At 42.2% G+C, this 26,421-nt stretch overlaps 1 protein-coding gene across 4 annotated transcripts in view; it reads right to left on the bottom strand.

Moving 5' to 3' along the window:
• LOC137645735 (ribonuclease P protein subunit p40-like) overlaps positions 1–26,421 on the bottom strand; it is a 677,401-nt gene that overhangs the window by 538,276 nt on the left and 112,704 nt on the right. For all 4 annotated transcript variants that reach the window (XM_068378626.1, XM_068378623.1, XM_068378624.1 and 1 more), the window contains exon 2: positions 13,578–13,723. In XM_068378626.1, the coding sequence (XP_068234727.1) occupies positions 13,578–13,709 (132 nt within the window). In that variant the 5' untranslated portion in view covers positions 13,710–13,723. The remainder of the gene's footprint in view (positions 1–13,577; positions 13,724–26,421) is intronic.

Genomic DNA, 26,421 nt, shown 5'->3' with positions numbered 1-26,421 from the left:
AGGCAATTTTGGGAGGTGTCTGACAAATGAGCCAGTCGTCCAGATAGGCTACTACTTGAATCCCTTGATTTCTGAGTTCCTGAACAGCAACTTCTGCTAACTTTGTGAAGATCCTTGGGGCGATGTTGAGCCCGAAAGGCATCACCTTGAAGGAGTAATTTTTGTTTCCTAGGCGGAAGCCTAGATACGGACGGAAGTGTCTCGCTATCGGGACGTGATAATAGGCCGTCTGTAAGATCGATAGAGGTGGTGACGGCCCCACGGGGAAGTAAGGTCCGCACCTGCGAGACGGTAAGCATTCGAAACTTGTCGCATTGAATGGACAAGTTGAGAAGGGATAGGTCTAGAATCACTCTTCTCTTGTCCGAATCCTTCTTCGGGACACTGAACAGCCGACCCTGAAACTTCAGGTGTTTCGTTTCTTGTATGGCGTTCTTTTGTAACAGGTCCTGGACAAATTCGACTAGGTCCGGAGTGGAATGCTGATGAAATCTGTTCGGTGGAGGAGGTCCTTGAATCCAACTCCACCCCAGTCCCTTGGAGATGATACTGAAAGCCCAGGGACTGAACCTCCATTTGTTGCGGAAGGCATAAAGCCTCCCCCCTACCTGCTGCACTTCAGTATTGGCTTGAGGAGTTGCCTCCACGTCCGCCTCGGAAGTTCTTTCCCTTGCGAAAGAATCTACCTCTACCCTCTGTTCTGGTGTGAACCACGGTGGTAGCCTCTACCTCTGTTATAACCCTGGGAAGAGCCTTGAGCCTCATAAGATTGGTTAAAGGCTGGAGAGGTGGTGGAGGCACCGGGAAGCTGGCTCTTAGGGAGCAGAACGGTGACATAGTCGTCCGAGGAAGGAGCCTGAGAGGTGGAAGGCTGTGCAGGAACAGCAGGAGATGGAGGAAGAGGCTGCCGGAAAACGGACGAGCTACTCTGCTGTTGCCGGAACTGAGTGGAGGTATACGGGCGGAGCCTCTTCCTACCCCGGGCTTTGGTAACTTGCGGGATCATATTTCTGCTTAGGAGTCAAACCCCAACGGGCTTTAAGGCTCTGATTAACTCTAGTAGCCTCTGCCAAGACTTCCTCCACAAGATCCTCAGGGAAAAGATTTGGACCCCAACAAGAGGACCGGATAAGTTTATTCGGCTCGTGCCTAATAGTCGCCTCAGCCAGGACGTGTTTGCGGCACCTACGTTTAGCAAGAGCAAAGTCATACAAGTCAAAGTATAACGACTGCAAAGTAGCCTTATTGAGAGACTTAAAGATACTCTCAGTATCATAAGTTAAGGCTATCGACTCCGTAGACGTGGCCAAGTTCAAAGTTCGACCAACACGTAGGCGGGAATCATACTCCTGTTTAATAAGGGATTCCGGAGACGGGGAAGCCGTTCACTAAACATTACAGACGCACAGTCCGCTGTTAGCTTGCCAGAAGTAAAGGTGGTATGGACATTGTCCCAACACTCAATACCTGAAGGAAGAAGGAGGGAGATCGGATCTACCTCTCGGATGGGAGGCAAGGGCTTCTCCTCCAGAGCATATTGGAAAGCAAGCTCTGCAATCTTATTGACGCATGGAGTCACGGTATTCTTATCCATTAAGAACATTGTGAAGGAACTTTTATGAGGCGTCAACATGGTATTGGTGCAACCTATATCATTCAGAAACCTAGCCCAAACAGATTGGGCTTGTTCCTTTGGGAAAATGACGGTCTCTTTGGGGACCTTATCCAGCCGAACCAGAGCTTCCTCGGTAAGCCTAGCATAACCATGAAATGGAAATGCGAGACCAGGAGGAAAGAATTCAAAATCCTCTAGTGGACGGGTACCAAGACCTTCCAACGTTAACATCCCGTCTGAGAATGGGGAATGAAGAGCCATGCGCCAAGGGTTATTCTTGGTAAACGGCGGAAGCTTAGAGGCATCCGGGATGAGAGAGCTTTGAACTCGCTCCGGAGCACCATGCTCTAATGCCCCAAGTCTCTGACCAATGTTAGAGAACATCGTGTCCATCTTGGCCTGCATTTCCGACACAATCTTCGATTGCATCTCCGACACAATGCGAAGCATGGCTGATTCGGAAAGGCCCGGGTTAGGAGCAGGAGTGGCGGATTGTACTCCCCGGGTCGTGAGACTTAGAGGAGGAGCCGGAAGCCTTAGATGACGGGTTTGTATTTAATTTGGAACTATGGGAAGCCTTGCGGGGCTTACGAGCTTTTTGGCAAAGTTCTAGATAAAGAATTATCTTTGGGAGGAACCGGGTGTGATCGGTGAGACGAATCGCGGTCCCCAGAAAAACCATGGAAAGAAGAGAGATCAGATGAAGAAGAAAGAGCGGGGCTGAGGATAGGAATCTCAGCGCCGGTAACACCTGCCTCACTTACCACCCTACCTGCATCCGGATCATCCAACAACATAGGTTCCACATCCAAATTCAAGGAGGCAACATTGTCTTCCAGATCTCCGGGGGCATCCAACGGATCTTGTTCCTGGTCAATGAATCCCGCAATAGTGGCATCAATGTCGGCAATGATGGGTGCCGCAACATGCCTGGCCACAGCGGCTGAAGACTTGGCATTAGGGTAGATCATACCACAGTAGTCTTCAGAAAGGACGTAAGGCTGTTTTGCTTTCACGTTTCTGGCAAATCCCCCAACCCACACTTTCAGTGTGGCCCGAGCCGCAGTCTTCTGCTCCGGGGATGCCTGAAATAATAGTGGGAATTACAAAAAGGAAGATTCCCGGAGGTACTTCAAGACCATAGAAATCTTACTAAATAGTGTATGTATACCAATAAAGGTAAATTAATTAGAAAGACAACATAGCCAACGGGACTCACCGAATCAGATCCAAGGGTGGTGATGAGGTCAAAACAGACCATACAATTATCTGGGTGCCAGACTACAATGTCTTCCAGCTGAACTCCGCAGAGGGCGTGAGACCTACACACAGTATGGCCACAAGGCTGGTGAAGAACAGCCGCACAGGCCGTCGTCTGACAATGCACCATCTATAAAAAGAATAGTATATGAGAAACTGTAATTCTCTTAAGTAGGGGCGGGTACGGAGGACCCGGGACTAAACATAAGTCTAACTTAAGACTAGAGCTTAACTGTAATACTCTTAAGTAGGGGCGGGTCCCGAAGGACCCGGGCCTAACATAAGTCTAACTTGAGACTAGAGTATAACTATCCATTCCGGTCGAGCCGGGATCATAAAGAAGGATGCAACAAAGAATTAAGACACATGGTGTCTGATTTCCCGGCGCGAGGTTAAGCCCCGGACCGGGAAGTAAAAGTACATCCATAAACTAATACATATAGGAACTCCGGGATAGTGATCTGTCATATATAATCATAGGAACTGTTATAAATTAAGAGTGGGGGCGGAACCGTAGATAAGAACCACCAACAGAACCCGGAGGGTTTCGTATAACATAATAAAAGTGTGATAGGTGAATATAAAATAGGGTGCACCGGGATCCTACTCTGTTGACCGTGGCCAACCCGTCTAGACAGAGACGAAACCGCCGGGACACCCGGAGGACCAAGTCCATAAACACTGAACTACCCCCCTCTAAAAGGAGGGAAGGCAACAGTCCCCTAGGGGAGGGGGGAGAGAAGCCTAGCCACCAACCTAGCGAGAGGGGGAGCTTGGGGGAGGATCACGTGATACGGAGTAGCAGGGCTACCAACTGACGATCCCCAAACACTACCAAAACAGATCATACGGAGTAATAAGCACAAATATTCATTATAAAAGTAATAGCGTTGAAAAATATATAAATATACACATAAAAAATTTGGGCAAGGCATGCAAAATAATGAATAAATCCCGAAGGACAACATCCTGATGGCTTAAATAATAAAATTCTGCCGCCCAGTAACGAAGGTCGGCAAGCCATCTACGATACGTAATATGATATCGGCCCTAAATATGAACTACAAGGGTTCTAAACGCTAAATAATGAATATCCACAATAAAACATATAAAAATTTAAACTAATAATAAAAATAATACACTTAGTAACACCGCGAGTGAAACTAAAAGCTCTCAAAACAGGAGTACCAACCGTAAACGGAATCGAGCAAGACCGAGATGATCGAAGAGAATAAACTCCTATAATTTAAATATTAAACGGTCTAGATTGCTCAAAACACAGCAAAACATAGCTTGGTACTTAACTTAGACGGTGTCTCCTGGGAAACCGATGTAGAAGCCATAATCCACGAAAAAATAAGGCAAAAATACGAGAGCACAAACAAGCGGGTTACCACACAGGCGTGCTAAAAAGGAGTTGGGTTCTGAGCGGATGCAGAGTTGGTGGTGCCGAGTGAGGTTGAACGGCTCTCCTCTATTGGGGTCTTTGTCGTGGATGAATCTAAATAGTGCGGGACCTCTGGATTATACGCCCAATTCTATACCGACACCAATAGGCGAGCGAGCTAGTTAACCTAGCACTCCTTTACATTTTTTCTCTGGTATATTTAGCAGTAAATTACCTAAGAATAAGTGCTAATAGGAGCTTATTCACTGGCCGGCACAGGTTCAAGCCCAGAAAAGTGGTATTAACTTTGTTATTCATGATCCGATTTTAATAATCTAAAAAGAATTATGATACTAAATTATTGTGCAATTCAATAACTGGATTATAATTGTTTATTTGGGGAAACGAAATTTTGAAGAAATATCCAAAAAAAACTTTTTTAGTTCTTCTCTTCAGTAAACTGTTTTTGAAAAATTATTCTAATTTAAAAAGATTTTAAACAAAACATTCCAAAATATTGATATATTACACTATAAGCTTCATGTTGGTTTTTAAATATTTCAAATTTATACAAAATTGAGGGAATTTATATCTTTTTAAAAACGGTGAAAAATCACCACAAAAACTGGAAAAAAATTGAAAATAAAAAAAGTATTCAACTTAGGCAGGAAAAAATTGGGAAATACCTTCTATGAATAGAGTTGAATATTCTGTATAAATTTCAATGTTGTAGTGCAAAACTGACTTCCGACCCTGGCCTCTCCCCTTGAGTGATGTTGTACAATAATTTTTTGGTTATTTTTACTGTTGTAATTGTTATAGGATAAATATTCATATGTTCATCGAAAAAGAACTACTAAAAGTGTATGGTATTTACAGTGCTGTACTGTATATGAAATAACATACTGTACAGTGATGCCTCAGGATACGAAATTAATCCGTTCAGGATGCGGTTTCGTATCCTGATATTTTCGTATCCTGAGTCGCGTTTTACATGTAAATAGCCTAATCCGTTCCAAGCCTTATAAAAAGTCACCTTTTCTTTCATAAACACGCTAAACTGTAGTAATAAACATGCAATGCAGCCATTTCCATCATTCAATAATTAACACAACCGTTAAAAACAGCCTAATCCATTCCAGAAACCACTATGAGATTATTCAATAATGTAGTTATAGCCAAGTTATCCCCCCCAAGCCCAAAGAAAACGGTCCGTTTTCTTTACTACTGTATAAAAGTTACGGTACTGTATGTACGTAAAGCATTTAGATCAGTGAAGGTGTATTGTTACCTGTACGTACACCTAAATTAATGATTGATACTGTACCTGTACACTCTGAAAAAAAGGTTACAGTTAATTAGTGTAACAAAAAAGTTGAAACTTACCTTTTGAGTGAGACGATGTCCGATAGCGAAGTCGCGGCAGAGGAGGATGGCATAAGGCAGAAAACGTAACAAGTGACAGACTACGTACAGTAATTTACACACTTAACACATTAACACTTAAACTTTACGAAATAAAAAAATGGCAGAAATAATTAACACTTAACATTACGTATGGAAAACTATAAAATGAAAGAAAAAATTACTTTAACACTTAACGGTAACATAAAACTTAAAATTGAATTTTTTTTTTTTGCTTTTTTATAACTTTACGTTTTTCTTATTTTCTAAATCTCTTCTACTTCTTCATCACTTTCTTTTTTTCTGTTTCTTTTCTTTACTTTCACCTTCTGCTTCTTCATCACTTTCTTTTTTCTGTTTCTTTTCTTTACTTTCACCTTCGTCTTGGCCTACTAATACCGCTGGCCTCTTTAATAAGAAACTATCCATTGAAGCTTGTTTCTGCCTACTTTTCAACACATTTCTAAAATGCGTTAGGCAAACGTCATTGCAGTATTCAAGCGCACGGTTGGTATAAACTTTTTCTGGATGTTCCTTTTCGACGTAGTCTGCCATTTTATGGAAACATGCAAGAATTTCCTTGATGTCTGCCGTTTTCAAAGGTGCAACATCCTCCTCATCACCGCTAGAGAACTGCTCTTGAACATCACTCACTTGCATCGTCTCCAACTCCTTCAAGTCGTCCGTCGTCAACTCCTCGTGGTGCTCCTCGATAAGTTCATCGATATCTTCCGCGCTAACTTCCAGCCCCATGGACGTACCAAGATGTACGATGTCAGCCACCTCAGACTGCTGAATTGGTTCAGGATCGTCAACGATCTCGGCTTCTCCTCCAGGCTTCCCGAACCCCTCGAAGTCTCGTGCAGAGACAGCATCAGGCCACAGCTTCCTCCAAGATGAGTTTAGGGTACGCCTCGAAACTTCCTGCCAAGCGAGATCGATGAGTTTGAGGCATATCGCGATGTTGAAGTGATCTTTCCAAAATTCACGCAGAGTGAGGTTTGTACTCTTTGTGACTTGGAAACATCTCTTGAAGAGATGCTTCGTGTACAATTTTTTAAAATTAGAAATAACTTGCTAGTTCATGGGCTGGAGGAGATGGGTGGTGTTAGGCGGTAGATACAGGACCTTTATGAAGGAATACTCGGCCAGAAGATATTCCTCGAGGCCAGGAGGGTGAGCTGGAGCATTGTCCAACACCAGCAGACATTTCATAGGGAGGCGCTTTTCTTCCAAATATTTTTGGACAGTCGGACCGAAGCAGACATTCACCCAATCAATGAACAGTTGCCTCGTTACCCAGGCTTTTGCATTCGCCTTCCACATCACGGGAAGGTTCTCCTTAATGACTTTGTGGGCTTTGAAGGCTCGGGGATTTTCTGAATGGTACACCAGCAGGGGCTTTATCTTGCAGTCCCCACTGGCGTTTGCACAAAAAGCAAGGGTAAGCCTGTCCTTCATAGGCTTATGTCCGGGTAGCCTCTTCTCCTCCGCCGTGATGAATGTCCGACGAGGCATTTTCTTCCAGAAAAGCCCAGTTTCGTCGCAATTGAAAACTTGCTGCGAACTGTAGCCTTCCTGCAGAGTCAACTCGTCGAACGTTTTATTATTATTATTATTATTATTACTATCCAAGCTACAACCCTAGTTGGAAAAGAAAGATGCTATAAGCCCAGGGGCTCCAACAGGGAAAAATAGCCCAGTGAGGAAAGGAAATAAGGAAATAAATAAATGAAGAGAACAAATTAACAATAAATCATTCTAAAATAAGAAACAACGTCAAAACAGACATGTCATACAATAAACTATCAACAACATCAAAAACAAATATGTCATAAATAAACTATATAAAGACTACAGTATGTCCGCCTGGTCAACAAAAAAGCATTTGCTCCAACTTTGAACTTTTGAAGTTCTACTGATTCAACCACCCGATTAGGAAGATCATTCCACAACTTGGTCACAGCTGGAATAAAACTTCTAGAGTACTGCATAGTATTGAGCCTCGTGATGGAGAAGGCCTGGTTATTAGAATTAACTGCCTGCCTAGTATTACGAACAGGATAGAATTGTCCAGGGAGATCTGAATGTAAAGGATGGTCAGAGTTGTGAAAAATCTTATGCAACATGCATAATGAACTAATTGAACGACGGTGCCAGAGATTAATATCTAGATCAGGAATAAGAAATTTAATAGACCGTAAGTTTCTGTCCAACAAAATAAGATGAGAATCCGCAGCTGAACACCAGACAGGAGAACAATACTCAAAACAAGGTAGAATGAAAGAATTAAAACACTTCTTCAGAATAGATTGATCACCGAAAATCTTGAAAGACTTTCTCAATAAGCCTATTTTTTGTGAAATTGAAGAAGACACAGACCTTATATGTTTCTCAAAAGTAAATTTACTGTCGAGAATCACACCTAAAATTTTGAAAGAGTCATACATATTTAAAGGAACATTATCAATACTGAGATCCGGATGTTGAGGAACCACCGTCCTTGACCTACTTACAATCACACTTTGAGTTTTGTTAGGATTCAACTTCATACCCCATAATTTGCACCATGCACTAATTCTAGCTAAATCTCTATTAAGAGATTCACCAACCCTAGATCTACATTCAGGGGATGGAATTGATGCAAAGAGAGTAGCATCATCTGCATATGCAACAAGCTTGTTTTCTAGGCCAAACCACATGTCATGTGTATATAGCATAAAAAGTAATGGGCCAAGAACACTACCCTGTGGAACACCGGATATCACATTCCTATAATCACTATGGTGCCCATCAACAACAACTCTTTGAGATCTATTACTTAAAAAATCAATAATAATGCTAAGAAACGACCCACCCACTCCCAACTGTTTCAGTTTGAAAACAAGGGCCTCATGATTAACAAGGTCAAAGGCAGCACTAAAATCAAGGCCAATCATACGAACTTCCCCACCACAATCAAGGGATTGCTGTACAGCATTGGAGATTGTAAGAAGGGCATCACATGCTCCAAGACCTTTACGAAAACCAAATTGCAAACTAGGGAGTAGATGATTACCTTCAGCAAACCTATTAAGACGTTTTGCCAGAAGACGTTCAAAAACTTTAGATAATATGGGAGTTATGGAAATTGGGCGGTAATCAGTGGGACTTGAGCTACCACAAACACATTTACATAGAGGAGTAACATTACCAATTCTCCAACTAGTGCTAAAAGCTCCTCTTCTTGCTAACTTGCGCAAAATAACAGATAACTTTGGAGCTAAGAAATCTGCTGTCTTTATAAAAAACAAAGGAAAAATACCATTTGGGTCTACACCTCCATAAGCATCAAGGTCCATCAACAGAGCTTTAATCTCACGAGATCGAAAAGCTAAACTAGTTAGTTTAGCCTCAGGAGAACAGGAATGAGGAAGTTCAAGTTTTTCATTACTCTGTTTACTGTCAAAAACATCAGCCAAAAGGGTTGCCTTTTCCTTTGGACAGTAAGTGACGGAGCCATCTGGTTTAAGTAAAGGAGGAATTGTTGCATCTACACCAAAGAGTGCAGATTTAAGGGTAGACCACCATTTATGTTCCTGAGTTGTACCAGAAAGTGTTTCTTTTATGGTTAAATTGTACTCCTTTTCAGTTGAGGCATAAACTCTCTGAGCAAAAGCTCGATGCTGAGTATAGTTGTTCCAGGTCAAATCTGATCTGTTACCCTTCCAAAGTTGATAGGCCTCCTGCTTCTCCAAAAAAGCACGTCTACAATCATCATTGAACCACGGTTTGTCCTTCACTCGTTACCTTAGCACACGAGAAGGGATACGCCTATCAATTATGTTGACTAGATTCTCATTCAAAGGGACAACAGGATCTACACTATTATATAATTGTGACCAATTCAAGCACAAAAGATCATGTAAAATCCCATTCCAGTCTGCTTGGGATTTCATATAAATTTTACAAGAATATGATATATCAGGGATAGGCTGCTCAGTCTTCACTAATAATGAAATCAAGGCATGATCAGATGTCCCGACTGAAGAACCAACCTTACCAGTTATAACGCCAGGGGAGTCAGTGTATACGAGGTCCAAGCAATTATCAGACCTGTGAGTAGCTTCATTTATGATTTGCTCACAGCCTGATTCAGAGGCAAAGTCTAAAGCTCTTAAGCCATGGCGATCAGTAGGAGAGATAGAACTTAACCACTCCCTATGGTGAGCATTAAAATCACCAACAAAGACAAAAGAAGCCTTTCTATCATCTTCTTGTATCTTAGCCATAATGGTAAGAAGACAATCGAAGATAGAATCATCCATGTCTGGATTCCGGTAGATCGAACACAAATAAAAGTTGTTATGCCTGCCGCAAACTTTTATTACCTGAATCTCATGACATCCACATTGATAGCAGGACTTATGAGAAGCAGGGTACTCGGTCCTAATATACACCGCCATTCCCCTGGCCCTAGGGATGGCATTACGTTTCAACATTATTGGCTTCTTAAAACCAGTTATATGGAGCTCAGATGAGTGCCTCATATTAGAAACTAAAGTTTCTGAGCACAAAAGAATGTCATACTGTCTGGACGCAACTGTAAGGTCTTGGATATTTGCATGAAGACCACGAATATTGCAATACAGACGACGACATTGACGAAATCTAGGACGTACTGGTCCCGGATTTCGCTCAATGTCTCCAGACAGCATAAGAATTAATAGAAATAAAAAAGAGACATCATACTTAAAAACTAGATTAACAAGAATTATAACAAAAACAATACGTACAGAATTATAAACAAAGTGATTGATGATACCCATAGACTATAGTAAAAAGTCGGAAAAACTGGTCAACATGGAGGAGCCGATACACCATGCAAGGCTAAATACCCTCCAGGATAGCCACTTCAACTGAAGGGAGGACAGTAAGGATGGTTTTGAGAAGAAAAAGAATCAGAAAAAGGAAAAGACAACCTCTTGATAAACCACCAGGCATCCATGGCCCTTCTATTAAGCCTGCCCAACACACCATTTCAAAAAAACAAGAGGAAGAAAAAAAAAAATAAGATAGAATAGTGTGCCTGAGTGTACCCTCAAGCAAGAGAACTCCAACCCAAGACAGTGGAAGACCATGGTACAGAGGCTATGGCACTACCAAAGACTAGAGAACAGTGGTTTAATATTGGAGTGTCCTTCTCCTAGAAGAGCTGCTTACCACAGCTAAAGAGTCTCTTCTACCCTTACCAAGAGGAAAGTACACTGAACAAATTGCAGTACAGTAATTAACCCCTTGGGTGAAGAAGTGTTAAGTATCTCATTGTTGTCAGGTGTATGAGGAAAGACGAGAATATGTAAAGAATAGGCCAAACTATTCTGTGTAAGTGTAGGCAAAGAAAAAATAAGCCGTGACCAGAGAGAGGGATCCAATGCATTACTGTCTGGCCAGTCAAAGGATCCAATACCTCTCTAGTGGTAGTATCTCAACGGGCGGCTGGTGCCCTGGCCAACCTACTAAAGGCTTCGGCGGCCTTCGTGTCCGAGCTGGCTGCCTCCCCATGCCGTACCACTGAAAGGATGCCAGTCCTTTTCTTGAACTTCTCGAACCACCCACGAGAAGCCTTGAACTCTGGGGGTTCCTGCTGGGATGTTCCTTCTCCTGCTCCTTCTTCGACCTGAGCACGCACGAGATCACCGAAAATGGCGGAGGCCTTCTGGCAAATTGTAGTCTCAGTGATGGTGTCTCCTGAGATCTCTTTGTCCTTGATCCACACAAGAAGCAGCCTCTCCATCTCGTCATGCACGTGCGTTCTCTTGTTGGAGAAAATAGTGACGCCCTTAGAAGGTGTTGCTGCTTTGATGGCCGCCTTCTGCTTCAGGATGGTGCCTATCGTAGACGGATTCCGGCCATACTCCTTGGCGATCGCACTTAAACGCATGCCAGACTCGTACTTTTTCACGATTTCAAGTTTCGTCTCCATCGAGAGCATCGTCTTCTTCTTCTTTCCTTCGGCAACATTCTTGGGACCCATGGCTACAGTAATACGTAATATAATACACTACGTAACGTTATATACAGTCTATGTATAGTAAACACTAATACAGTACAGTGCACAGTAACGAATGTTTATTAACGATAACACGTGGTGTACGAATGTACAGTGAACCCTCGCTACTTCGCGGTTCGACCATCGCGGATTCACCACTTCGCGGATTTTTTCCATAACCCATATATATACAGTATATGTATATATATATGTATATGTATGTATATATATATATATATATATATATATATATATATATATATATACACACACACACACACATATATATATATATATATATATATATATATATATATATATATATATATATATATATATATATATATATATATATATATATATATATATATATATATATACATATATATATATATATATATATATATATATATATATATATATATATATATATATATATATATATATATATATATATATATCTAAAGTAGGAAGATGTGATGTAGTTCTAAGGGAAAAGTATGGGAAATATGTCTGGGTAATAAGCAAAGCTCTACCTCCAGTTTGTTTCTACATTATGATCAGAGATAAATGTAAACAAAACATTGGTTGCCATTTTTTATCGTGCTTTTTAGCATGTTTAGGAAATGCATGATATAAAATCACCTTTAATATTTGTGCCTGTTTTAGTTTAGGGTACTGTAGTACATGCATTAAGTGTTCTGTACATTAAAGGGTAGTTTGTTAACAGTACTACGTACAAGGGAAGGTTTTAAAAGTCTGAATATACATGTTGAATAAATAGGTAAATATGGTGTCACTACTTCGCGGATTTTCACCTATCGCGGCCGCGACTGGAACCTATCTACCGCGATAAACGAGGGTTCACTGTACTATATATTAACACTAAGTCAAACAAGCGAAAGCACACAACACAATGTCTGTTAATGATACCGTGGTCGGAACGAAAAGAGAGAGAGAGAGATGAACGCCCGTGCGTAGGCAAGCTGGGATAGTTGCCGACCAATAGGAAAGCAGGATCTTATGGCGTCAGCTAGCATCTGAGTAGGGAGATAACCAATGGGTGAGCGGGAGGCTGTAAGTGAGTCTACCCAAGTTCAAAGTCAGGCGGCGCGCGCTTTTTAAAATTACTCTCGGCGAAGAGTTGGGATCTCGTAAGGTTTTCGTATCCTGAAATTTTATCCGTATCCTGGGGCATAAAAATCTTCGAATCACTTTTCGCATCCTGAATTTTTCGTAAGCAGAAACTTTCGTATCCAGAGGTATCACTGTACAGTAAATAGAGGCTAATCGCTGCAAAGAAGTCCACAACTTACACTCATTGCAAGGGGATGACTACGAAGTCATGCCCCTGCAAAATACACAAAGATGATGAGAATCCACTGTAGACTTGCTCATAAACCTGCCCCATTTCTTGCCAGGTTTAGAAAGGGCACAACCGCATGTTTGCACAAGGAGTTTCCATTACAAACACAAATTGTAAATAAAAATAAAAAAGCAAAAGGTTAACAGACAAATGAGGAAGCAAGGAGCATCTGAAATCAAAACCGAGAACATAGCTGACTGACTGGTGGACGGACAACTCTTCACCCGCCAGTAACTACTAACACCTTGTTGAAAATTTAAACAGCCATTCTAGATGAGCAGAAATTATACTACTATGGTCTGTATTTGTATATGAGCAAATAAATAGGACTTTTAACATTTTTATGGACTATATTATATTATCATTACAGCAAAAATTTACTGCTGAGGTATATTTTACACTTCTTAAGTGAATACTTAAAAGTAAAAACAAAACATTGCTTATTATCCAAAGAATTTCTAAATTTATCTTCTTTGGTTGCAATTAACTGTACAATAATCACAAGCAAACTCACTTTTGTGTTGAAAGGATGTTCATCAATAAGATTGTGGAAGATGGAATCTAACTTTGGATCATCGAAACAATGTCTGGAAAACCCCAAATGACTCTCTGGAGCTTGAAACTGTATAACTTCTGGTTCATGCATCACTATGCCACCAACTGTAAAAACACCATGAAATTATTTCAATTGACTGATTTTAGTAATGAACAATATAATACGGTATACTGTTATCTAAATGAACTTACTGTACTGTATATACTAAATGAAATCTTAAACATTTTAATATACAAATTTGGAAGTCATTTGTATTTTTTCTAATGATACAAACCTTTAGCTATTTATAGGGGCATTACTTTCGGCGATGCTGAAAGGACGAGCCATTAAATTTTAGCGAGGAGTAACTACCAATTTTGCTAGTTAGAGGGGGAATGGGGTGGGGGGTAGTAGTTAGCTACACCCCTCACTCACACATCTGTGACTGTAGAGGTACTTCAATTTCCTCGGAGGTAGGACTTCATGGGGGATAGGGTTAGCGGGTAAATTTGTATAAATAGCTAAAGGCTTCCTTGATTTACAGCCGAAAATAGATGGCAAACATGCTGCCACCTTTCTCCTCTGTAAAATATAAGACCCTTTCCCTACCCCTTCTGTCCTTTAGTGCCGGCCTACCCGTCACAAATGTCCTTTGGCCGGTATTCTACAATTATCCCCGCTTGCCGGGCTGACTGGGTTACCGGCTGGGTTCCTACAAACGGCGGTTAGGTTACCACCTCAACCAACTCCGTAACGGAAGCAAAGCTTCGGGAAAGGTTGAGCCAGCCCTGGCGGCTGCCGGTGAGAAACCCATTATACTGTTGAGAATTCTTCTGTCCTCTCTTGGACTGCCTTCCACAAACCTTGTAACCGGCAGTACAGCCGGCAACAGAATTTGTGGCTGGATGGAAGCTAGAATCAGTGTATTCCTCCCCTTCCATTAGAATTCCCATTCCGGGAACAAGGCTGTAGAAGGCAGTAGCTCCCTACACTCCTAATTATTGTACTAAACTATAATAATACGGAGTCCTCCTTTCCATCCTATCTCTCTCCCTATCAGTTAGTGCCGCCAAGCACTAGCCTAACCCCGGTAGTATACCGGTAAAACTACAGTAGATGACAATACAGTAGCTAGTATTCCTGCAGTTTAACAATACAGCAGTTAGAAAACTACAGTATACAATGATACAGTAGTATAAATCTTTCCAACATACTCTGTGTATCCTTTCACAGTCTATTGCTGAGACCCAATAAAATGTTGAAGTGAAGTATTCCTTCAACATCCTGATGAATCCGAGATCATTGGGATACTGATTATTAGCTTGCAGTATTAACAATCTACAAGTGGAGGAGTTAGTGTAAATATTCACGGACTCCGGCTCTACGTACGAGAGTTATTCCACTCTGTATTTTCCCTAATAAGGAAATTAAAAATATTAACCCTTTTACCCCCGCAGTATTTGGAATTTTGCCTCCCTTGACCCCCAGGCGTTTTCCGTTTTAAAGGGCTTTTTGACATATTTTTTTTCAAATCGCGCCCACAGCCTCAATTTTCATCATAGAGAGGTCAGATTGGTCTCATTTTTTTGGAAAATGAGTGAAGTTTTTCATATAGTTATCAAAAGTATGAAAAAAGAAATATAAATATCAGCTATTGTTAGATGAAGTTAGGCGATGACGAAATTTTTTCTTTCATATACATTCCGATAAAGCACAAAGAGGTCTCATCACAGAAACTTGAAAACCATACCATCTTATAGAAAATTTATTCAGCTATAAAATGGTATATAATAGTTTGTATTTAGATGAAAAAAAACATGAAAAAAAAATTAGTACACTATACGCACAACAATTGTAAACCTAAATTTCCTTAGCGCAAGTAACGAAAATCGGAGATTGCAAAAGTTTCTTTCTATCGGTCATACGTAACCTATATTTAGAGTAATTTATTCTTTTTTTTTTTATTTTGAAGAAAATTCATTGAACTTTCTTATGACGCGTGAAAATAAGGATAAGGCAATGTAAATAGTGGCTATCATTAGGTGAAGTTAGGCGATGACGAAATTTTTTATCTTTTATCGTATACATTCCGATACAGCAAAGTAAATTCTCATCAAGGAAACTTCAAAACCATACCATCATATAGAAAATTTATTCAGCTATAAAATGGTGTATAATAGTTTATAGTTAGAAGAAAGAAAACATGAAAAAATCAGTATACATGCAACAATTGTAAACCTAATTTTCCTTAGCGCAAGTAACGAAAATCGTAGATTGCAAACGTTTCTTTCTATCGGTCATAAGTAACCTATATTTAGAGTAATTTTTTTGTTTTTTTTTTAGTTATGAAGTAAATTCATTGAACTTTCTTATGACATGTGTGAAAATAAGGATAAAGCAATTTATTTCTAACAAATGACTACATGCTAAAAGAATGTAGCATGATAAGGAAATTATACAAGAGACATACACAGAAATTAATGCTTCCTTTTTTGAAAGGGGAAAAATGATGAGTGCCACTCTCAGACTGAAGAAAAGCTCTTTTAACAAGACTTTTCTTTATAATTTCTTTACATGAAATGGTCTAACAACACTGTGTACTATGTACACACGGCACTAGTGGTATCCGTATAATTTCACACCTGAGATTCTGAACAAATTTGGTGTTACCTTGGCAACACTTATTCAAAGGGAGGTCCCAGGAAAAATGCTGACCCCTTCTCCTTTTAATTGATAGTCCCAATCAATTTACTGTTCATCGCAGAGCTAGACGACAGGGTCCAAAATACCACCTGCCGCCACCACATAATGCTTCAATCCATAGACTTGCTTAGCATAGTGTCTGTAAGACACTCTGGACAACCTCCAATCAGTAAATGAGCGAAGAGGCTGAAGTCCACACACTGAAAAGTTCAGTGATGAAGCAATTTTTCTCGGATCTTTATCTGCAGGAGTACTGTCAGGATCCGCTCCGCGAATAAGGTAGGTGAGCTTCGCCCTCAGTTGTAGGGATAGTTTGATCCAGAGGTTTCTCCTGTAAAGAGCTGTTTCTCCTGAAGTCTGAAGTTCTACGAAGATAGATCTTAGGCACTCTAGCAGACCTAGAGAGACATCTTCCTTCAGTGGACAGATTCTCCAGGAACCCCACCTCTTAGTGGGTAGGTCGTCCTTAGTGAGAAAGGTTGGATCAGGAAAGAGATGCAGTTCTCCTACTTAATGTGGCCCTCATCCCCAGATAGGGCCACTATTTCCCTAACTCTAGCCCCAGAGGCTATAGCGAATCGAAAAATAACCTTTTAGGTTAGATCCTTGAGGGAACAATCCTCATTGTTCACATGTGAGGCATAATGTAGGACCTTGTCCAAAGACCATGAGATGGGCTTTGGTGGCACTGCAGGCCTAACCCTGCACATGTCTTCGGAATCTTATTAAAGATTTCATTCGTCAGATCCATTTAAAGGGCATATAGAAGAAGTCTAGTCGGGGCTGACTTGCACATAGATATTGGTCCATGGATCCAAAGATCCAATCAAGTGACCTCTCTCGCAAAGCCAGCCATACTCTTGGTGCTTACTCAAGGGTTCATATGGGGACAGGGCCGAGGAACCAGACTTCTCATAGTATCCAATGATGCACTGCCTCCTTTCTCAAAGGCCATCGTGCTGTTGGCCGCCATACCTTGATTATAGGGGTGGACAGAGAAGGGCAGGCAGAAGATCATGAGATTCCTTTCGGTCCCTTTTGCTTTACAAAGCAACTTACTTTTCCCAAGAAGACTCGTATTGTCTTCTAGTTGACTAGACTTGTATTCTTCTAGGAATTCTATTTTGCCTTTTGAGATCCCAAGACTTTTTCCTAACTGTTAGGGCAAGGAATTCACAAGATGAAGGGATCAGGTGTACTGTGATAAATCGAAAGCAGAAAACTTCTGAACCTCCTGGATAATCCTAGGTGCAGAACTAGGACCAGCCTCAGCCTCAGTTCCTTCATTACAGGGAACGGGGTGTTCGTGGGCTACCTGGGAGCCAACAGAGCCCCTCTTCCCTGGAAGGGTCTCAGCATGTAGAGGGCCTTCCGCAGGAGATTGGATGGGCTGAACAGGAATTCCTAAGTCCATCCGTTCTATTCTAGAGACATGATGTCTGTTATCTCCACTAGAGGATCCTCGTATAGGGCTATATATCGAGATAGTATCTTGATGACGCTCGTGATGAAGAGATCGATCTACAGCTCGGGGACTTGTTCCCATCTGGGAGGGAATGGATCTGCGTCCGTGTACCATTCCAACTCTATTGGCTTGAGCCCGAGAAGAGCATCCGCTGTCATCTTGCGGATCATTTATACATGAGCTGCTGATAGGTACCATTCCCTTAAGGAAGGGATGGCTAACATTCCCTAATGAAATGAGACGTCCCTTATCTTCGACAGTTTCAACGCCTCATTATCGCTTCGATGTCCCAGATCAGCCTGAGGAGGTCTGATCTGCGTGGAGAGTGTTTCTCCACCCATTACAGGGCTAATATGGCCTACGGTTCTGTGGCCTTTGGACATTGTACGGTAAGCAAAGAAGAAATGACCATCATTGGTCCTATTAGATCTCTTCGAGCGTTTGATGCGTATCTTCTCCAGCCTCTTAACGCATCTTACAGCTGTGCTTGTAGCACTGGGTCTGTCATTATCGTGAACTGGAGAGAGTTCAAAACTCCTCCCTGTTAGCGTCTTGGAATCCTGACTAATTACAATAGTCTCTTGACCGACCTTGCGATCTCCTTTTACATCCCCACGGGAAAGGAGAGTTAGGGTGACTACAGGTTTCAATTTTTTAAAAACATTGAAGCCCCTGAGCTGGAGAGAATCGAGACTTCTTGAAGTTATTTTGCATCCCCGATGTTCCGGGGCCAGATCATTTCCATGGATGCTCATAGACAGTCGTTTCGGGTGGTGCCCACTCCAGCCTGTTGTCCAGGTCCATTGTTGCCTGAACTCTTTCCAGGCTTGGTTTCGCTTGACTGTGTCAGCTAATTCCGTGAAGATCCTAGGACTGAATCTAGTCCGACGAGAATCTTGTCTAGGATATATGTTATCTTCTGTAGCTTGGATCCTAGGTAGGAGGGGAGGCGGTGACTGACCGGAAGTTGCCGATAGACATCTTTCAGATCTGGCCAGACTGCCAACACCCCTTACTGAATAAGGTCCTTATGTTCAGAAGGATCAACATTCTGAACTTGCTGTTTTATTGGAACTTGTTGAGTGGCGCCAAGTCCAGAATGAATCAGAGTTTTCTTGAGTCCTTCACGTGAACACCAAACAGCCTTCCTTGGAAATCGATGGACTCTACTTTCCTTACCGCTAGTATGCTCTAGAGGTCTAAGGTATACCCTTCCAGGTGGGATTTGGATTGTAGGAAGAGTTGAAGAAAGGATGGTGGAGGTATGTCCATTTCCATTCTAGTCTCATCTTTGTTAGGCCTTGGACCCAAGGATCGAAGGTCCAGCGATCCGGAAGGAACCTCCCTCCTACCAGAAGCGTCTGTTTGCTTCGCATGATCAGAAGGTGTACTGTACATATCTGATCGTTTGTGGAACAACGGTCATTGTAACTGTGGGATGCTGTTTAACATCCCAAGGAGAACTAAGAAATTTTTCCGTCCTCCTTTTAGGTCATACCTGACCGTTTGCCTATATCAGCTTCTCAGTGTTTCACTGTAATAGAAGATTCCTTTCTATTGTATAAAGCTTAGGATAAGTACGCTGGAAAAGAATAGGAGAGACAAATACGTGTGAATCCCTCCAGCCAACTGCTGCGGCCTTCCTAATTATTGATTCTAGGGCATCCTCTTTAAGTAGGGCCCGATGGTAGATTCTAGCCCATAAGGATAGAGTAGCGTAAACAGCGGCTAAATCCAGGAAAATAATAATGAGAATCAGAGACTGATGAAGAGTCAGCGTAAGAAAGGGGGGGAAGTGAGTCCCCAAATCAGGTAGGTCTCAGCAAGAGATTGTGCTTAGAAGCACAGCGTACTGGAAAACCATTCTATTGTATGGTTATGTACCAAAGATTTCTGTCTGTGATATGGTCTCATACTACAGATGTACAGGGTATTGTATACACCTATACAACTGGCATATTACCGTCAAGGCTAGTACTTGGAGGTAAGTCAACTGGTACAGTACTTCAGTACCGATATGGCTAGCAGTTCTCCGGCATGTCAGTGACTCGTCGGCTGTCAGCAGGTCGCCGACAGAAGGCACACCATCCTAGCCAGCATTCAATGTGACTGGGTAGTAGTGAAAACTATACGCATAGTCAGCAGCCCTTTGAATCATTGGCGACCCCTCGGGCTTTCGGCAGTCCGCCGGTTGTCTGCGGGCTGCCGATTGAAGGCATACCAACCCAGCCATTGACTGGGTGGTGACCAAGGGCACACACTGCCGGCTCTCGGCCGCGGAGTCAAATGTGACAGTTAATCAATGACTGCCGTCGTTGTTATCACTACAAGGTGTGGCCTGATTGGTAACGCCCCCGCCCGGTGTTCGCCAGGCGGGGGCTCGAGTCTGCTCAGACTCGCCAGTGCCACTAGCGTCTGCAACCTTACCATCCTTGTGAGCTAAGGTTGGGGGGTTTCGGGGAGCCTATAGGTCCATCTGCTGAGTCATCAGCAGCCACCGCCCGGCCCTCCCCGGTCCCAGCCTGGATGGAGAGGAGGCTTGGGCGCTGATCATATAATATATGGTCAGTCTCTAGGGCATTGTCCTGATTGCTAGGGCAATGTCACTGTCCCTTGCCTCTGCCATTCATGAGCGACCTTTAAACCTTTAAAAGGATCACTAATTTGCCAGTTACCACAATGAAAAAGTGAAATCTTCGGTCCAATTCCCGTAGAGTTTCCGTGTTTTTGAGAGTTCGCAACTGAACTGCATTTTTGTTTCATATAACTTCTGAAACCAAACCAACCATAGTTTGACAGCTTGAGACTGTCATCATGTATGCACTGGCAGCGAGAGGGGGGGGTACCCCCATCCCCACCTCCTCTCCTCAAACTGGAGTGGAGAAAGGAGGGATAGGGGACAGGATGTCTCACCTTTATGAAGCTGTAATATAGGTATGTATGGTTTCAGAGAGATTTTAGAAATCTCACACCCAAATGCGTAAGCGTTAAGCTGTACACCAGATTCTATTAACTTCGGATTTTCGAGACCTTCGACAGAAAGGTCTGGCCTACTTACAGGTCGGAGGGTCTCAGAAGGGGTTGGGGATTTGGAAATAATATTGCTGGGGGGCATGAAACCTGCATGTATTATGTCCGTGAAAATACTCACTCTTATAACTGCAGAAGACTGTGATGCATCATCTGGTGTCCCTCCTGTAAGGAAAGGAGAACAGAAATGAGTATTCAATTGATTATCACTCTGATAAACAATTTGCAAAAGTCATCTTTTGACAAAAATAGCTTAGGACAGAAAGCTATAAAGGGATAGTGGGAGACACATACCCATGTATCATGTAACCCCTGCGAGCCAATGCTGTTACCTCCCCTCAGTATTAAGATAAGATTCCTCCAACTGGGGAATTCCAGGTAAAAAGGGGGTCGAACACCTAGGTGTAAGGAAGTGTACAAAGCACTGTCCCCCCTTAAACTTAACACTGTGAGGTAAGGAGGACTGATTTCACAATCAGAGTATCGAAGGAATGCCATTCTTTCGATATAGGAGCAGTACCAGCAGAAGCTCGCACAAGGGTACCCAAGATATGTAGAAATAACTACTGTATAATCATACTATAGTTTTCTATTTGCAGTATAAACCATACTGCAAATTAATGGCTACTGTATAATTATATCTAATGTCGTTCAGCCAGTATGCTACTCCATCTGGCGGCCAACTGGATTAGAAAAGATAAGAGACATATATTTGTGTATCCCAACCAATCAATTTGCTGTGACCTCCTTACAATATTAAATCAGGGAGTTTCTTGATCAGGAAAACTCAGGGATAAGGGCTCTCCCCTTTAAGGGTTAGAGGTGTCACACCACCAGCCCTTTACGAAATTTAATATTATAGGGTAAATGGAAACTGATTTCAAATCAGAATATTGACGAAATATTATTCTATCAATATAGGATTGGATTCAGCAAATACCTGGGCAGGGATACCCAAGATATATTGGAAATAACTACTAGTATAATATATACATTAGTTTTCCATCTGCCGTATATACTAAACTGCAAATATACTGACTACCTGTATAGACATATACTGTAGTTCAGCCGGCATGTTGCTGGATTAGCTAACTCTTGCCGGAACATCTAGCATGCTAGCTAAGAGAGAGAGAGAGAGAGAGAGAGAAAGCATGGAGTGAAGGCTATCTATTACTGTGTATGTATACAGTAATAAAGGATGTAAAAGTCTAATTTTACTGCCTTTCTCTGAAAAGAAGGTTCAAATGGAAGGGGAGAATGTAACATTCAGGCTTCCATCTATCCACAGTACTATTGCCGGCTTACCACTGTAGGCCAGCCTCCAGCAGCACTAGTACAGTCGGCATGCTACCGACTGAGTCAGTACCTATCTGTGCCACTCTACTGCCGGCCAGAGCAACACGCCGACAACAGAAGTTGTGGCCAGCAGTTCAAGGGAGAACTGGAGAACCTTGGTGACAAAAGGGACCTCCCGCCCACAGCCGTCATGGCCGCCGGAAGCCGTCAGTCGCCGACAGCCGTCAGCTGAGATGAGGGGGTCTGGCCGGCTCTGGCAACCCACCAGCAATGGTAAGGTTGCAGGACGCCGGCTCAGTTAAGACAATGGCTCAGCCATCGTAAAAGAACAGGGAGGGGGAAGGGTTCTAAACGAGGTATGGGAGGGGACGGAAATGTTGCCGGACCTACACACCTTGAAGAAACTCTGTTTCAGTACCGGCACAACCCCAAGCGGCAGGAGAATCTTCTATTCTCCAGCTTAAGAGGTGCTAATACAGTTAAGGGGATGGCAGTCCATGCCCTTCCTCTCAACAAGGGAGAAACAGAGTTCCAATGCCAGCGCCATCCTAGGCCACAAGAGTATACAACTCTAAAGCCTAGGGTCTGCGAGCATAGGACTAGTCTACTAGACCACAGGGAGAAGGTGGCGGCATCATGCAACCACTTCAGGTGTAGTCTAGGGAGGGCTAGCCTCCTATGCCGGCAGCTCAGCCGGCAGGGGGATGCAATTCACCCCGCCGACCGACTGCCGACAAAAGATTAAATACTATGAGGTTCTGATCGAATCCCAAAACTTGCCGTCTGCTGTTAAGGGATGCGACAGAAAATTCTAGGCTAGTCATGCCTGGATTTGAAATTCAAGGCCGACGCAGAGAATTGTAGCCTAAGGCTACCTCAGAGGGAAGAGAGATTACCCATAAATCTCTATTCGAGACTAGTAACGGCTAATATAATTCCAGGAGATATCAATCTCCAATGAATGATAACCGATACACAAGGGTAACCAGTGAAATGTCGAAAGTATATGTTGTCTAGGTTGAGTTACCTAGGCAAGGCGAGATCTTGGTTACCTAAAATCACCGAAACTCTGACATATAAGATCAACACAGAAAAAGGGAAAATTATGCATATAAATATCTTTACAATATAAAATGCCTAAATAGCTTTCATAATAAAAATTAATGCTATTCAAACTGGAAATGTTGTTCTGCTAACTAAATAACACATGGAACTAAAATACATATTGTAAAGAATGAATACTCAACTTTCTATATGGAGAAAAAAGCTGTAAAAAGCATAAAGATCCTTAGAAATCGATCGAAAATGTCAGATCAACAGGGAACACCACCGTAGCGCGGCGCTACAAAATAAGGAATGACCGCCAGAGGAAATTGGCGAAGCTGTGATACGATAGTAGTAGGGGAACCAGGGTAACCTCTAATGCGGCTACCCTTCTAATTCTGCCACGTATTCCCCTCGAAGAGTAAAGGTTATTCGGGGTGCAGATTGCCAAGTGGCGTGTAAAGAATACGTCCTATGATTATATACGATATCCTTGAGAGTAAATCTTAAGGGTACTCGCGCCAGAAGTTAGAATTCTGTGAAACCTTTGGTTTGATTCTCTGAGAATATCACTGTAGTCATATACTGTATACCCTTGAGAAGCTACTAAAGGAACCTTCTATCAGGACGTCATGGGTTGAGCCCAAATATATATATATATATATATATATATATATATATATATATATATATATATATATATATATATATATACAGTGAACCCTCGTTTATCGCGGTAGATAGGTTCCAGACGCGGGCGCGATAGGTGAAAATCCGCGAAGTAGTGACAGCATATTTACCTATTTATTTAACATGTATATTCGGACTTTTAAAACATTCCCTTGTACGTAGTACTGTTAACAAACCACCCTTTAATGTACAGAACACTTAATGCATGTACTACAGCACCCTAAACTAAAACAGGCACAAATATTAAAGGCGATTTTATATCATGTGTTTCCTAAACACCTAAAAAGCACGATAAAAAATGGCAACCAATGTTTTGTTTACGTTCATCTCTGATCATAATGAAGAAACAAACTCATTTAGTGTACACATATATGTACGTATAGGTTAGTTTTTGCATCGATTATATTGATTATACAGTACTGTATGTTGATTTTTTTATTACCAATGTTTTAGTTTACGTATTTTTCTTAGGACTTCCATATGAAATCTTTTTCTTTATGACGCCGCCTGAAACGACGGCGTGTACGCTCAGTAAACAACCACGCTCAGAACAAACAAGGCATTTAACGCGCATGATGATAGTGATAAATAATGATACAGTACATACACTATTTACAGTAAAAGCATTTACAAAATATGTTACCTTACAAATATAAATTATACAGTACTTGTACGTAGCAAAGCAGGAAAACAATTTGAGAGAGAGAGAGAGAGAGAGAGAGAGAGAGAGAGAGAGAGAGAGAGAGAGAGAGAGAGAGAGAGAGAGAGAGAGAGATTGTTTTACGTACGTAAATGTAAATTTTAAACAAAAAAAATATGATAGGTTACAACATGTAGACTTTTAAAACCTTCCCTTTAACTTAATGCATACAGTACGTACATTACTAAACTATAAAACAGGTTAAAGTAAAAAATAAAGATTGTTACTGTACTCACCACGAAAGAAGTTCAAGAAAAACTTGAATGACGATGGCGATGAATTTGCTGCACAGTAGAAATGATGATGATGAAGCTGATGATGTGTTCTACTGTGCAGTCAATGATAGTATTTTACGTCTCTTCAGACGGAGGTGTCTTTTCCTGGGACACCTCTTCAACTTCTTCAATTTCTTCCGAAGGCGTACTAGCAGGAGGAACTGGCTCTTTTTTGCGAGGCTGGAAGAACATTGTGATCGGAAGTTGTTGCCGCTGCTTCTTTTTTCGATCCAAGAGCATCCTGTAGGGAGTCATGATGTCATCGACCTTATTTGAGAATTGCATCGAGCGAACCATATCCTCGTCCCACTCTTGTAACATTTCTTTCGCCTCCTTCATATGGTTGCAGAACTTGGCAAGCCGTTCTAATGTTAAGCCCGTTTCTTCGACATTTTCTTGGGTCTCTTCCTGGGTACCCTCACTCTCTTCCTCACTTGCCGATTTCGTCAGGTCTTCGAGGTCTGCGTCAGTTAGGGGCTGGGAATGGCAGTCCAACAACTCGTCGACGTCTTCAGTCGTCATGTCGCCAAACCCGTCACCTCCAATTATGGCAGCCAACTGCACAGATTTCCGTATTGCAGAGTGTTGGATTTCCGACGGAGTAAATCCTTTGTCGTCGTAAACAATATCGGGCCACAGCTTCTTCCAGCTCGCATTTACGGTTGCAGGTTTCATCTCTTGAAGTGCCTTTTGAATATTCTGCAGGCACGTGGCTATGGTGTACTGCCGCCAGTACGCCTTCAAGTTGAAGTCTTCATCCTCGTCATCTTGGGCAGCATCCACACACGCAACGAGGTCCGCCAAGGTATTCTTCGTGTAGAGGGCCTTGAACGCCCTGATAACCCCCTGGTCCATTGGTTGAATTAATGACGTGGTGTTGGGTGGCAGGAACTCAACCTGAACGCCCTCACGCGACAGGTCAGTTGCGTGTCCACCAGCGTTATCCATAAGGAGAAGGATCTTGAATGGCAAGCCCTTCTCTAAGAGATATTCATGGACTTGCGGGATGAAACACTGGTGGAACCAGTTGGAGGTCAGCATCTTCGTAATCCATGCTTTTTGATTATGCATCCAGTACACGGGAAGGAGATTCTTATTTTTATTTTTCAAAGCGCGAGGATTTTTCGACTTATAAATAAGCCCCGGCTTTAACAAAAATCCAGCAGCATTGCCACACATCACGAGGGTAACGCGATCCTTGAATGCCTTAAAGCCAGAGGCTTTGGCTTCCTCTTTGAACAGGAAAGTTCGCGACGGCATTCTCTTCCAAAACAAGCCGGTTTCATCCATATTAAAGACTTGTTCCGGCTTGTATCCACCTTCAGCGATAATGTTCTTGAAAGTCTGGTTCACGTAAGTTTCAGCAGCGGCAGTGTCAGCGGAAGCAGACTCCCCATGCAGGGAAACGCTTTTCAGGGCGAAGCGTTTCTGAAACTTCGCGAACCATCCTTTGCTTGCGGAAAAACGTTTCTGAGGCTGGGAATCAGTGGATGTCCCTGGTTGAGGATCATCTGCATCATCATCATCTTCAGCATGGTTGCCGTCGTCCTCTTTAGGTTCCTTTGCAGCAAAATTCTCATATAAGCTCAAAGCCTTTGTTTGGATGGTGTTCGTATCCAA

This window comes from Palaemon carinicauda, chromosome 8 (assembly GCF_036898095.1).
Source record: "Palaemon carinicauda isolate YSFRI2023 chromosome 8, ASM3689809v2, whole genome shotgun sequence".
Lineage (NCBI taxonomy): Eukaryota > Metazoa > Arthropoda > Malacostraca > Decapoda > Palaemonidae > Palaemon > Palaemon carinicauda.
The sequence above is the reverse complement of the archived record's forward strand: the minus strand, read 5'-3'. Positions and strand labels throughout refer to the sequence as shown.